Source organism: Pipistrellus kuhlii, unplaced genomic scaffold (assembly GCF_014108245.1).
Source record: "Pipistrellus kuhlii isolate mPipKuh1 unplaced genomic scaffold, mPipKuh1.p scaffold_m20_p_3, whole genome shotgun sequence".
NCBI classification, from domain to species: Eukaryota; Metazoa; Chordata; class Mammalia; order Chiroptera; family Vespertilionidae; genus Pipistrellus; species Pipistrellus kuhlii.
In genome coordinates this window covers 128,967,672-128,980,385 of record NW_023425529.1, presented here as the reverse complement: position 1 = coordinate 128,980,385, position 12,714 = coordinate 128,967,672, and the positions used below count along the sequence as shown (strand labels likewise).

At 36.8% G+C, this 12,714-nt stretch overlaps 1 protein-coding gene across 1 annotated transcript; it reads right to left on the bottom strand.

The window, feature by feature from the left end:
• Nucleotides 1–5,435: 5,435 nt before the first annotated feature.
• Nucleotides 5,436–12,191, bottom strand: LOC118729654 (kazal-type serine protease inhibitor domain-containing protein 1-like). The gene is given in 3 exon segments (XM_036457095.2): nt 5,436–6,315; nt 6,317–6,832; nt 12,145–12,191. Coding segments are annotated over 3 exon segments (759 nt in total). The 3' UTR covers nt 5,436–6,119.
• Nucleotides 12,192–12,714: the final 523 nt, after the last annotated feature.

The following is a 12,714-nucleotide window of genomic DNA, read 5'->3' as shown; positions in this document are numbered from 1 at the left end:
GTGATTTAACTTCACCTGAGCAAAGAGCTCTAAGGGAACAGAAAATAATAGAATGACTCTTATATTGAATTATTATATTCCCTAATGGAAAAGTATCCACATTCCTATAGACATTTTGTTAGAGACAATTTAACCTTTTATTTGTAATGGAACATTCTTTGGAATTGACAACATTTGAAGGTGAAAGAAAATAATATAAATTTGACAATGTCTATGAACTATGAGATTTAACTATATTTATTACAATTAACTTACAGATGCTGTTAGACTAGTTTTACTATCCACATTTTACTAGTATAACGTGGGAAACAGGATTTGAGAGTTATAACTTCATATACTTTGCAAGTAAGAGGACTGCAATTCATACTTTTACTATATCTCACTCCAAGTCCCATAATTTTATCGATACATCATCAGGCCATAAGGTTAATAAAAGAAGAAAGCTTTATATATTAATACATATTTGTATTATATTTATGAAGCTTAATCATACATAACTTTAAAATACCTGGGCCCTTAAGACTGCTACAGATTCTATGTTCACATAATTATATATTTTATGAAATCTGTGAAATTATGTTTATGTAATTCATTTCCATTTCTTTATTTTAGATGCAAATCCCCTAAAATAAAATGTATCCCAAACCTTGCATATATATACAATTTGTATTTTATACAATATTGAAAATACTGATTAAAGAAGTAGAGCATTATGGGGATCCACAGAAAGTGCATTTAATTCCTATTTTGAATATGAAAGAATCTTTGCAAATTTCCAAAAAAAACTGTGAATTTTCTTCTTCAAGAAATTTCAACAGCCTGAAAAAATGAAGCTCAGGCTGCTAAAGTAGACACTACATCTCCTACATGTGCAGGCAACCAATAAAATGCTTTTTTTACTGCCTTCTATAAATAACTCACTATTATTTTAGCTGATCTTTAATAGAAAGACAACATTTAAAAGATGTTAAAGAAGTAGTTTCTGCAATTTGTGCTCTGTGAATAGAAATATCTAAACACAGGGAACGTATGATATGATGAGGATGCCAAAGGAGAAGTATGATAATGATGTCAGTAACTCTGCTGACACAAAGAGATTACAAAATATGCCCACATGTTTTAAATATTTGTTAGATATAAATATGAACTTTTACATTCAATTGTAAAATCTTTTAAAATTAAAATTTGTATTACTTATCACTCTAACTTGGTTCACTCAAAAATCATGGAGGGAAAATATTTTGCTTCACATTTTTAAATTGATAATTGTTCAAAATCATTTGGCTTGTAATTGCTCCTAGACATAAACTGATATTTTACAAGTTAAAAGCAATGCTCTTTCCCACAAAATGAAAATATAATGTTAAAATACAAAGAGTACATAAATAACTGTTGTAGCATCTATAAGATTCAAATGAAAAAAAAATAAATATTGACTGAGGCCTTATGAAAAAAGAAGATACTAACAAGTTAGTGTGGGAAATGTTATATTGTTAAATGTTTTGTATGTTATATTGTTAAATGTTTTGTATCATTTACAGGGCAGCTCATAAATGATGCTCTTTTATGCAGAGGATATGTTAGCTCATAAAATATATTAAAAGAAGTCCTCCAATTCCTCAAGTACAGTTGTGTCCAGTTCAGGAACTATTTTCAACTGCCTGTTTGTCCCTGATTAATTTGTAAACTGAAAACCGCTAATAACAAAAGTGCCTGATTCTAGCCTAAAATGTGTGATTGTATAAAATTATGTTTCTATGTTATTGTATTCTGTTATCAAAAAACATTATTGATTTTATTAGATTTGCTCACATTGAATTTTCATTTTTACTCACCTTATTAATAGTTGATTTTGTATATAAAATAAATGAAAAGAGCTTTTCACCAAGAGGCACTAACTTAAAATAGTTTTGTGTAATTAAGTGTGCCCATTTCAAGAAATATTAAAATAAAAGTATAACCTTGATTCCAAGGCATAGCCAAAGGCTAAGAAAAGAAAAATTCAGTGAATGACTCTTATTAATCTGGCTTTAAAATGGATGTATAATATATTACAACCTCTCTGACATATGGTGAGGTTAGCAGCAAGTTTGGCATAATGGTTTCACTTAATAAACACCTGATTAGCATTGTTTAGCAGGTTTGGAGTGCATGAAAACAGAAAATAGCAACATTCTGTCCAGTTAATTCCTCATTAGCAGACTCACAGTCACTGCATTTGACAGATTGTATACCAGTCTTGACACAAGGTGACCTCTTGCTTGGACCTGTTCATCACCTTCAGTCTGTCATAAATGAAGTCAGTATAAATGTCAGAGTGAATGTGACATCACCAGAGACTTCATCTGATGCCTTCAAGGTTGTTATTTTCCCAATATTATTATTATGGACACAGTGAAACTATACATAACTACAAACGAAAGGAGAGTGATAAACCAAAAGAAATTATCTGCATGATTTTGATTAATATATTATTCTAAGAAGGCATTTAACCCATAAATAAAACTCTGGAATGCTATTATTTCAATTTCCTTACATCATGTATTCTTCTGGTAACAAATGTATAAGTTACAACCAAAATGGACACTGGGTATAGATTTTGGAAGATTAATAGTGAAGATTAGTTAATTTATTAATAATGTTCTCTCTATTTAATATATCCATATCAATGTGCTTCCTTCATAGTTATTATTTTTAATGAAAGAAACCAAAGTAGATAGTGTTGAAGATTAAAACTGAATTAAAAATTGTAAAAAAGATTTATAGAGCGCATTTTTTGTGAAAAGTCTTTAATCATTATAACATTGTACATTTATAAATTCAACATTTCAATAAAAAAATTCTCCAAATTCAAAGGAAATACTCATTTACCACTTTTGTCAACCTTGATAAATTATCTCCACCAAAGAGCCCCTTTTGAATCACAAAATCAATTATACAATTGTGCCACATTTATATTCTTCTCCTTGACAAGAGGAAATTGAACCAGTTTCAATTTATTTGAACAAAGCCTTGATTAATGCAATATGTTATTATAAACAAAACACAAATAATGTAATCATGCTTTTTTCCACTCCCTGTAAATTTTTCACAAAAGTATTTTTAGATATTATTTCTAAAAATTGTAACCTAAAAAAATTACCAAATAAAATGTTGAAACTAGATGGTATATATTGCAAAGGAAGAAAAGCAATCTTTAACTGCCAATTTTCCTATATAGAAAGAATTAAGAAAGACTGTGCTAGCCACTTAATTGAGAGGTGTTTTTTTTTTTAATATGTAGAAAAATAATTAAAAATAAATCTAATTTTCATTATAAGAAATACCTTTTCAAATATAGGTATAAATAGGACACATTTTATTAAAAATATTTTGAAAAGGTTAATTTTAATTTTTATATAAAGTACCTTCTCTAGCTATCCTCATTTAAATTTTACAATTTTAAATATTTAAAATGGCTGTAACTATCCTATATAATAAAAGCCTAATATGTAAATAGACCAAATGGAAGAACAACTGGTAGGTGCGGGGTGGGGCCAGTGAGTGGGCAGCACCAGGCCAGCCAAGGTGGGTGCCAGTGGGCAGAGAGAGGGGATGGTGATCGAGGGTGACAGCAACCAGTGGCAGCGGTGGAGCTATTGGGGGCAGGGCCGGCCTCTCGCCAGCCAGCGCCATCCCCTGATTGTCCCACTGGTTGCCTCCCACAGAGAGAAGCCGTCAGTCAGACATCCCCCAAGGGCTCCTGGACTGCAAGAGGGTGAAGGCTGGGCTGAGGGATCCTCTCCCCTGAGTGCACAGATTTTTGTGCACTGGGCCTCTAGCTTAACTATGAGGGGTTATTGGGCTATCTTTAAACCCCATTTTAATGTGCATGCAGTGTTTAAGCTAATGTTTCAAAAGCCATGATTTTTGAGGCACTCAGAAAAAGAAATTATTGTATCAAGAATTGACAATTCCAAGAATGTATGAGTAAAGTAGGAGTTAGTCTAACACCCCTTACGTTCATATTGAATGCATATATCAATCTCTTTTTGCTAGTATTTCAATGAGCTAAGCCTTTTTAATACCTTATTATATCAACCTTTGGTGTCTTTATGAGGGGAGGATACTAAAGCTCAGAAAATTAAGCATCTTTCCTAAAGTACTGTAACTAGTACCTAACAAGTTGGGATTCCAAACTCAGCTGTATATTTTTCCAAAGATCATGGCTACAGACATTGACACTATCCTCTTGCAATTCAGTGACACACTGCTTTTGTATCTTCTTATAGTTCATCCTATATTAAATGTTTTTTGTTTATTCTCCTTGTTCAATGTATATTTTCTTTTAATAGTTTTATTTCTAAAATTGCTTTCTTGCTAGGTTTAGATGTGTATTAAAGTGTAGATGTATTTCTTAGTTTTATGTTTTTATCTCATTTATAATTTATAAACTTCTTACATTGAATCAACATCTTTCATTGTCATTATTAATTAGGTATAGTCCATTTTCTTTTGCCCCAAACTAATTGAAAGTGATTCAGTATACTGGTGTACAATTTTCTTAATAATCTATGATATATCACATCAGGGGCAACTGATCTATAAAATGTTCATTTTTTCAAGTACAATATTCCCTTATCTGCTTTTGTCAAATGTCATTCCTGAATGCTTTTCATTATTTTCTAATTGTTCAAATGTATGTTATTCATTTTTATTGTCAAAGTTTTACCTGAGGCAAGGAGTTAAGGATCTCAGGCAATTCAGATTCATTAATAATTTTATATACCAAGTCATTAATTATTTCTTTTTTAATTTTAGTATTTATTTTTTTAAATGAAGAAAAATGTTTCATAAAATATTTTAAACTTTCCTTTTAAACATTAATCCAAGTCCTTGTGAAACTGATTGAAAATAAGCAAATTCCACTTATCTGTTCTTCAGAGAAATGAATATTTATTGAAAAAAAGGGATAATATTTTTAAAAAGAATTTTAAAAGTCTTGCCTTACTGCCCTGATCGTAGCTGAAAAAGGAAATATATTATATACATTCTTATTTTTATTAAGTAAATTTTCTTAAAGATGCTCTGCTATATTTGATTCTTACTTTACATCATCATAGTCATTGACATTCGGCTTCATTTACTTTGGAACTTTGGGTGACAATATTTAGTGATAAACACCAACCATTTTGGTAAAATTATTCTCTGCTTTCCCTTATTTTAAAGGGCAAGGCTACAACCTGATAGAGAAAAGACAGCCAACCTTCTATTCTATATGAGCTCAGAGGTGATTATTTTTATTTCACAATTTTAAAGCTATTTACTTCCTACTCCAGAACAATAATAAAATTTTAAGCTTTCTTTTTCAGCTTTAGGCTGTTCCTTATTTATTTATTTATTATTTATTTATTTATTTATTTATTTATTTATTTATTTATTTATGTGTGTGTGTGTCAGCTCGTTCATAAATCTTTATTGCGTGCTTTCTGTGCCCAGTCCTGTGCTAGGCATGGTCCAATATAAAGTGGTATAAGATAGGGAGTTTTCAGAAGGACAGGAGAAATCAGACATGACCAGATGCCCGTCTTACTGCACTAAACTAAACCATGCTCTGGTGTGCTCCAGGACAGCGGATGGTGAAACAAAGAACCGCGGTCAGTGAGTGCAATGGGACTCAGGAGAGAGGGAAATTTCTATCATACGTTAGTTTTGAGAAAAGCAAACTGAGGCAAGGCAAGGACTAGGGACTAGGAAAACAACAGAAGGGCGGTTAGGAAGGCGGGCTGAGCAGGGCTGAAGGAAAGGCTGCTGGAAAGCCAGGGAGGAACCTGCTGTCTACACCGTTTTGTGACTGCTCCTCTCTCCCCCACCCCACGCCACCCTCCACCCAGCCTGGGGCCCAGCGGGCCCGGTACCTCCTGCAAGGGCTCCTTCCATCCCAGCACCCCTATTCCCTGGTCTCTGCCTCTCTCCTTACCCTTCTCCAGTTTCTGTCTCCTCTCCACCACTCTCATGTCTGCCCTGGTAAAGGCACTAAAGCAATACGTGAGGGGCCCTGCTCCCCCTTTCCAGATCTTTTCAAGAGCAGGGATGAACATTATCCCCCTTCCCTTTCCCCAGGGGCCAGGGCTTCGGACCTAGTAGTAATCCTCGCCCTCTTCACTCTCAGCCTCTTCCTCGGGAGCCAGTTGCTGGGCTGGCAGCTGGGGGAAGCCTGTGGAGTTCAGCTGGTCAGGTGTGAGGACAGTCAAGCTGGCTGGGGCCTCCACCTGGCCCAGAGCATTGCGGGCCAGGCAGCGGTAGGTGCCCTCGTCGCTGGAACGAACAGCCTGAAACCTCAAACCTCTGGGGTCCACCCCTAAACTGCACTGAGATGTGGGCGTCATCTCCCGGCAGCTGAATGTCCAGGCCGTCCTTCCTCCACTCGGTGGCGGCCATGGGATAGGCAGACACCGCACAGCCAAAGAGCACATCCTTCCCTGTCACGTTCCAAATGTCGTAGGGGTGCAGCACAATTTGGGGCTCCGATTCGAAGGGCCTGGGATGCACCACCGTGAGGCTGGCGTCGGGCAGGGCGAGGGCCACCTCCTGCAGGCGGCAGAGCTGCTCATAGGTGCGGCCTTGGGAGTCGCAGAGCAGGTGCATGCACAGCGGCTCGGGCACCTCCGCGCGGCTCAGGTCGCCGCTCGCATCCAGCTGGCACTCGAGCTGCTTGCGGCAGCGCCCGTAGAAGTGGGCGACGGGGTCCAGGTCGCAGTGCTGGCCCTCGAGGTTGGCGCACTCCCAGCAGCAGCCGCAGGCGTCCAGCACGCGGCCGGCGGCCAGGCATCCTCCCAGCGCCGCGCCTAGGCTGTTCCTTATTTATTACATTCATCATTCTACTCTCTGGTGTGCTTGGTGTATCTGATCAATGTTTTCATGCTAATCAAATCTGGTTAGAATTAATCAAACATCTTGATACATTTTTGGTCTTTCCCTCTATTGCTCCCTTCTTCTCCTCATCTCCCCTTATGTTCATCTCTTTTTAAAAATATATTTTATTAATTGTTTTACATAGAGGAAGAGAGAGGGACAGAGAGTTAGAAATATCGATGTGAGAGAAACATCCATCAGCTGCCTCCTGCACACCCCCCACTGGGGATGTGCCGCAACCCAGGTGCATGCCCTTGACCCGAATCAAACCTGGGACCCTTCAGTCCACAGGCAGATGCTCTATCCACTGAGCCAAACGGGTTTCGGCTGTCATCTCTTTCTTATAAAGTTACAGACTACAGTGTATACATTTTAAAAAATCTTCACCCAAGGATTTTTTTAAAAATTTGTTTTAGAGAGGAGGGAGAAAGAAAGAGAGAGAGAGAGAGAGAGAGAAACATTGATGTGAGAAACATGGATCAGTTACCCCCTATACACACCCTAACTGAGGATGGAACCCACAACCCAGGTAGGTGCATATGTGCCCTGTCAGGGGAATCAGAGGCACAACCTTTTGGTGTACAATGTGCCAATCAACTGAGCCACCCAACCAGGACTACAATATATAATTATATTCAGTCTGGTCTTGGCTTACGGTTTGGGTTTGAGTATAAATAAAAATACATATTCTTGTTGATTCACTAAATATTTTATTTAAAATGCACAAGTTGCTGTATTTAGCTTATTTTCTTAGTATTATTATTTGGTTATAATAGAGCCACTAAATGCTTATATGTGGTATGTATCCTCAATTTATTGGCTAAGTACCCATTATTGGGTTTCTATTTTCTTACAAACTTAGGTAGGATTTTAATAGTTGTTTTAGGAAAGTTTTACAAAACAATGTGACATTTGGATGACACAAGGGTTTTAAAAATGCTAAATTCTTCAAAAAATTTGGCAGAGAAGTATGTGGAAAGGTCTTTGAAGAGAGTTGAACCATTTCTGAATCTTATGATTGTCAGTACAGATTGAGGCACTTATGGCAGGATGTGTATAATACATCATATTATGAAATATTGCTCATTTCTAATTCATTACAAAAATACTTTCCTAAACTTGCATATGTGATGGATGGCAAGAAACCAGGTATTCACATCTAATTATAAGGTTTTCTCTTTGTGCTAAAATGGACTCTATTTATCTATTAGTGCAATCAATCCATGCATTTTTCTCCGTGTCTGTCACCATACTACCTCAGCACTTAGCAGAGATATTAAATTAGCCCAAAACTGTGGAGTGGGATGTTTTTCTTGTCTTTACTACATTTATCTAAGCCAACCTAAAGCTAGGCAGACTGTGACTAATATAGGAAGTCTTATTCTTATCTCAGACAGAATCATTCTTGTTATTATTAATTGGTTGAATGCCAATTATATATTCAGCACAGGGCATAATTGCACAATATGTTCTTTCTCTTGCAGCCTAGAGAGGGATCAACTGTTTTCACCAACTAACATTGATGAATGCAGCTTCATAGTCCAGTTTCCTATTTTGCCTCTCTCTTCGTTGACCCACTCTCCTCACCAGTTTTCTTTTAAAAAGAGGTCTATTCATAGTTATTTATTCATTTTAGAAAGAGATTTAGAAAAAAAGTAGCTGTTGCCTTTTAAACTTATACTTGTCAAATGTTGGGGTATAAAAAAAGCAAATCTATTTATTTTATTTCTCTGGTCACAGTAATTACTACTGGTATATGCTTATAGATTTATATATATATATTCATAAACTATCTATAATATATAATATAAAATTTATATATTTTATATGTATTTTAAACATCAATTATGTTTGTGATACCCCATAATATCATAAGAACTTGATAGACATTTTTATATGTCCCTTTCCTCAAAAATTTTAATTTTCTCTTTTATTTCTCATCCTATTTAACTCTAAGTTTATCTTCATAGAAAAAAACAAAAGGTATTTTTGTTTCTTAGATTTACGTTCTGTGCTTCCTTTCTGGAAAGGCTCATGGGTTTTTTGTTTTGTATAAGCTATGTAACTTTTTGAGCACTACACTTATTATTTCTAAAACCAACCTAATACCAGATTTGTTAGAAATAGAGAATATAAAGGTATTAATTTATTTTTGCTCATCATTTATGAATATGGTGAACATTATTTTTCTCTTTATATCTTTTAATTTAATTTAAAATTTTCATAACCTTTTATCCCCTCTATCACCTCCACACAATCCCTCTGCCCCATAATCATCACATTGTTGTCCATGTCCATGAGTCCTCTCTTTTTTTTTTTAATATATTTTACTGATTTTACACAGAGGGGAACTGAGAGGGACAGAGAGTTAGAAACTTCGATGAGAGAGAAACATCAACCAGCTGCCTCTTGCACAACCCCCACTGGGGATGTGCCTGCAACCAAGGTACATGCCCTTGACCGGAATCGAACCCAGGACCTTTCAGTCCGCAGGCCGACGCTCTATCCACTGAGCCAAACCGGTCCCAGCGAGTCCTCTCTTTTTTTACTTGATCCTTTCACACCCCTAATGCCAAACTTTCGAATATTATTTTAAATTGCTAAGCCTACTTAATAAAGGATAATTATGCAAATTAACCACCACTGCACTACACCCACAAGTCACGCCCACCTGCCATGCTTACCACCCAATCAAAGCAAGTATTCAAATTAACCCCAACCACAGAGAGCAGGAGGGAGGCTTGGGTTTCCCCAGCAATGGAGGAAGCCAAGCTTTCCACACACCCTGGCTGACCCAGGCCTCCACTCCAGGCTACAAAGTTTCAATTGTAGAAGATAAATATATCCCAGATACCAGAGCCTCCACTTGGATTGCTGGGGGAGGGGGGGGCGTGGCCAGCCTGCAAACCACCACAGGCCCCTTGCCCATGCTGCCCCATGCTCCAAGGGAAACCCCACCCTGACCTGGAACACCCTTCAGGGCAAACCAGCAGGCCCCAACCCATGCACCAGGCCGCTATCTTATCTAATAAAAGAGTAATATGCAGATTGACCATCATTCCAACAGATAAGATCAAGATAGCTGCCCCCATGTGGTCAAAGATCCTGCCCCCATGTGCACACAAGATGGCCACCACAAGATAGCCAACAGGGGTGGGCAGCTGGGAAGGACCAGGCCTGCAATTGAGGGCAGTTTGGGGCAATCAAGCCTGCAGGGGATGGCAGTTTGGGGTGACCAGGCTGGCAGAGGAGGGAAGTTGGGGCAAATAGGCTGGCAGGGGGACAGTTAGACATAAATCAGGCTGGCAAGGCAGTTGTTAGAGGGTGATCAGTCTGGCAGGCAGAAGTGATAAGGGCAATCAAAAAGGCAGGCAGGTAAGCAGTTGGGAGCCAGCAGTCCTAGATTGTGAGAGGGATGTCTGATTGCACATTCCTCAAGGGGTCCCAGATTGGAGAGGGTGCTGGTTGGGCTGAGGGACACCCCCCTGCACAAATTTCATGCACCAGGCCTAGTATTGATTATAAATTGTTCTAACCTTTAGGAAATTGAAATGTACTTTCATTCTACCTATTACATTTGGCAAAGTGGAAATTCAGACAGAACAGATCCAAGGAAGCCAGTGGTTGCCAAACCTAGGAAATGGAAACCATGAATACTAAATTTTGATTAGATGGAAAACTCAGGAAGTAAACCATGCTGGTAGCTGTAGTGCAGCCATTATTATAGAGCAATTATCTTTTGTGGTTTGTACTGTCATAATATTCTGAAAGATTCAACAGTAGAGAACCTAAATGACAACTAAAGGAATACATGTGTTTTGTAGCAAATATTGGTATTACACATTTCCAATTTTAATATCTTATAGTGGTTTGAAGATCTAGGACAAGGGCTAAAGAAAGTGAAAACAATCAAAGAGCATTTTATAATATTAATTAATAAAGAGATCTATAAAAGTAACTATAACATATGGCAGAAAGCATAAAGTAATATTAAATTACACATTGCCATGGAAGGTCAGGAGAACATAAATCACCTCACTGGCATGATCATGGAACTCATTTATTTAAACTGGGCTGATAAGAAGAAATGAATTTTAGCAGGTAATAATATTTGTAAGTTTATATGAATACAATAAATCTAATTCTTAGTTGAAGTATCCATAAAACTGCAAAGATATTATAGTACAGCTTAAATTAGGAGTAACAAACAAACAAAAAATAATTTAAAATTTGAGGGACAAAATCCCTCATGTATTATAATATCTATTACTTTAGATTATAATATTATAATCTAAAGTAAACCAAAATATAATTTTTATACTTATATGTCCTCTAAGCTTCAGTATTTCACACAAATTTTGAATCACAGGCATGTCTACATATAAACATTTTTGGTATTTATTTACATTTCAATACTTCTATCAGCATTATTCTATAATTTTTTTTTCTAACTTGAAGTATAAATTTTAACCTTCAATAGATACTTTAGAGTCTTGTTATCCTTTTTAAAAAAATTTGTTTCTTTTTTTTATATTTTATAGTATCTTTTAATAGAGGGAGAACTAAGGAATGGGAGGAAAAGATTGATGTTAAATGCCTAAAAATTTTGGTCCATAAATCTTAAATGCTTAAAAACATTAGAATTTTATCTTGCTCATGTAGTATTCTGCTCAGATATAGAGGTCAAAGAGTGGCTCTTTTCTACAAAATGATGCAGAAAACCCAGGATAAGAGATGCTCTGCCTCTCTGACTATGACTTCCAAGTCCAAGTCGTCACCAACCAATGTTCAAACTACCAGACAGATAAATGTCCATAGGAAATTATATTGTGGGGTCTGTGGGTGTGTGTGTTAAGGTACAAATCACTTCTATTCATACTTTTTTAAAAAAATGTAGGTGGTTTTTATATATTTTACTGATTTTCCACAGAGGAAGGAAGAGGGATGGAGAGCTAGAAACATCGATGAGAGAGAAACATCAACCAGCTGCCTCCTGCACACCCCCTGCCGGGGATATGCCCGCAACCAAGGTGCATGCCCTTGACTGGAATCGAACCTGGGACCTTTCAGTCTGCAGACCGATGCTCTATCCACTGAGGCAAACCGGTTTCGGCTATTCATACTCTTTAAGATGGAAACCAATTGCATGTTCATACCTAAGCATAAGTGTGGGTAAAAAAAGTAACGTGTGCCCAGTTTTGCAGACAAGGCAGTCACCTGTTCTCTGAGGAAATTGATGCAGTGACTTACCCAGTAACTACACACAGATCAAAGTCCAGGATCTCCATAATCCCCATGGTCTGAGGAAGTGTACAAACTATTTAAACTTCTAGTTTATATGAAACTATATAAACTTCTAGTATAAATTAGAAGATAAGGTACCTGCCACTACTTCCCTCCCAACAGACAAAGGAAGAACAGGTAAATAATTTGAGTGTGCATATATATACACACGCTAAACTACACATGTTCAATTTAGATAAAAGAGAAGAATAAAAGGCAAAACCATAAGTGGTCCACAGCCATAATAGAATCTGATTGGAGAGGCAAGGACCCTTATTCTTGCCTTTATTATACCCAGATTCTGCCTCTGGAATAAGGTCTTGCACCAATTTGTCCTCTGCTGCCCCCTACTGCCACTCACTAGGAGGGTCTATCTCATCCATTACCTCTGTTGTCCACACCTCCAGGAAGCAGGGTTCACACAGGGCTTCTCTGGACAGAGCCAGGAAATACAATTCCTCTAATATTTGGAATGATTTTTTTTTTTTTTTTTTTTTTTTTTTTTTTTTACTTGCTTCAAGGATTATAGGACCTGTG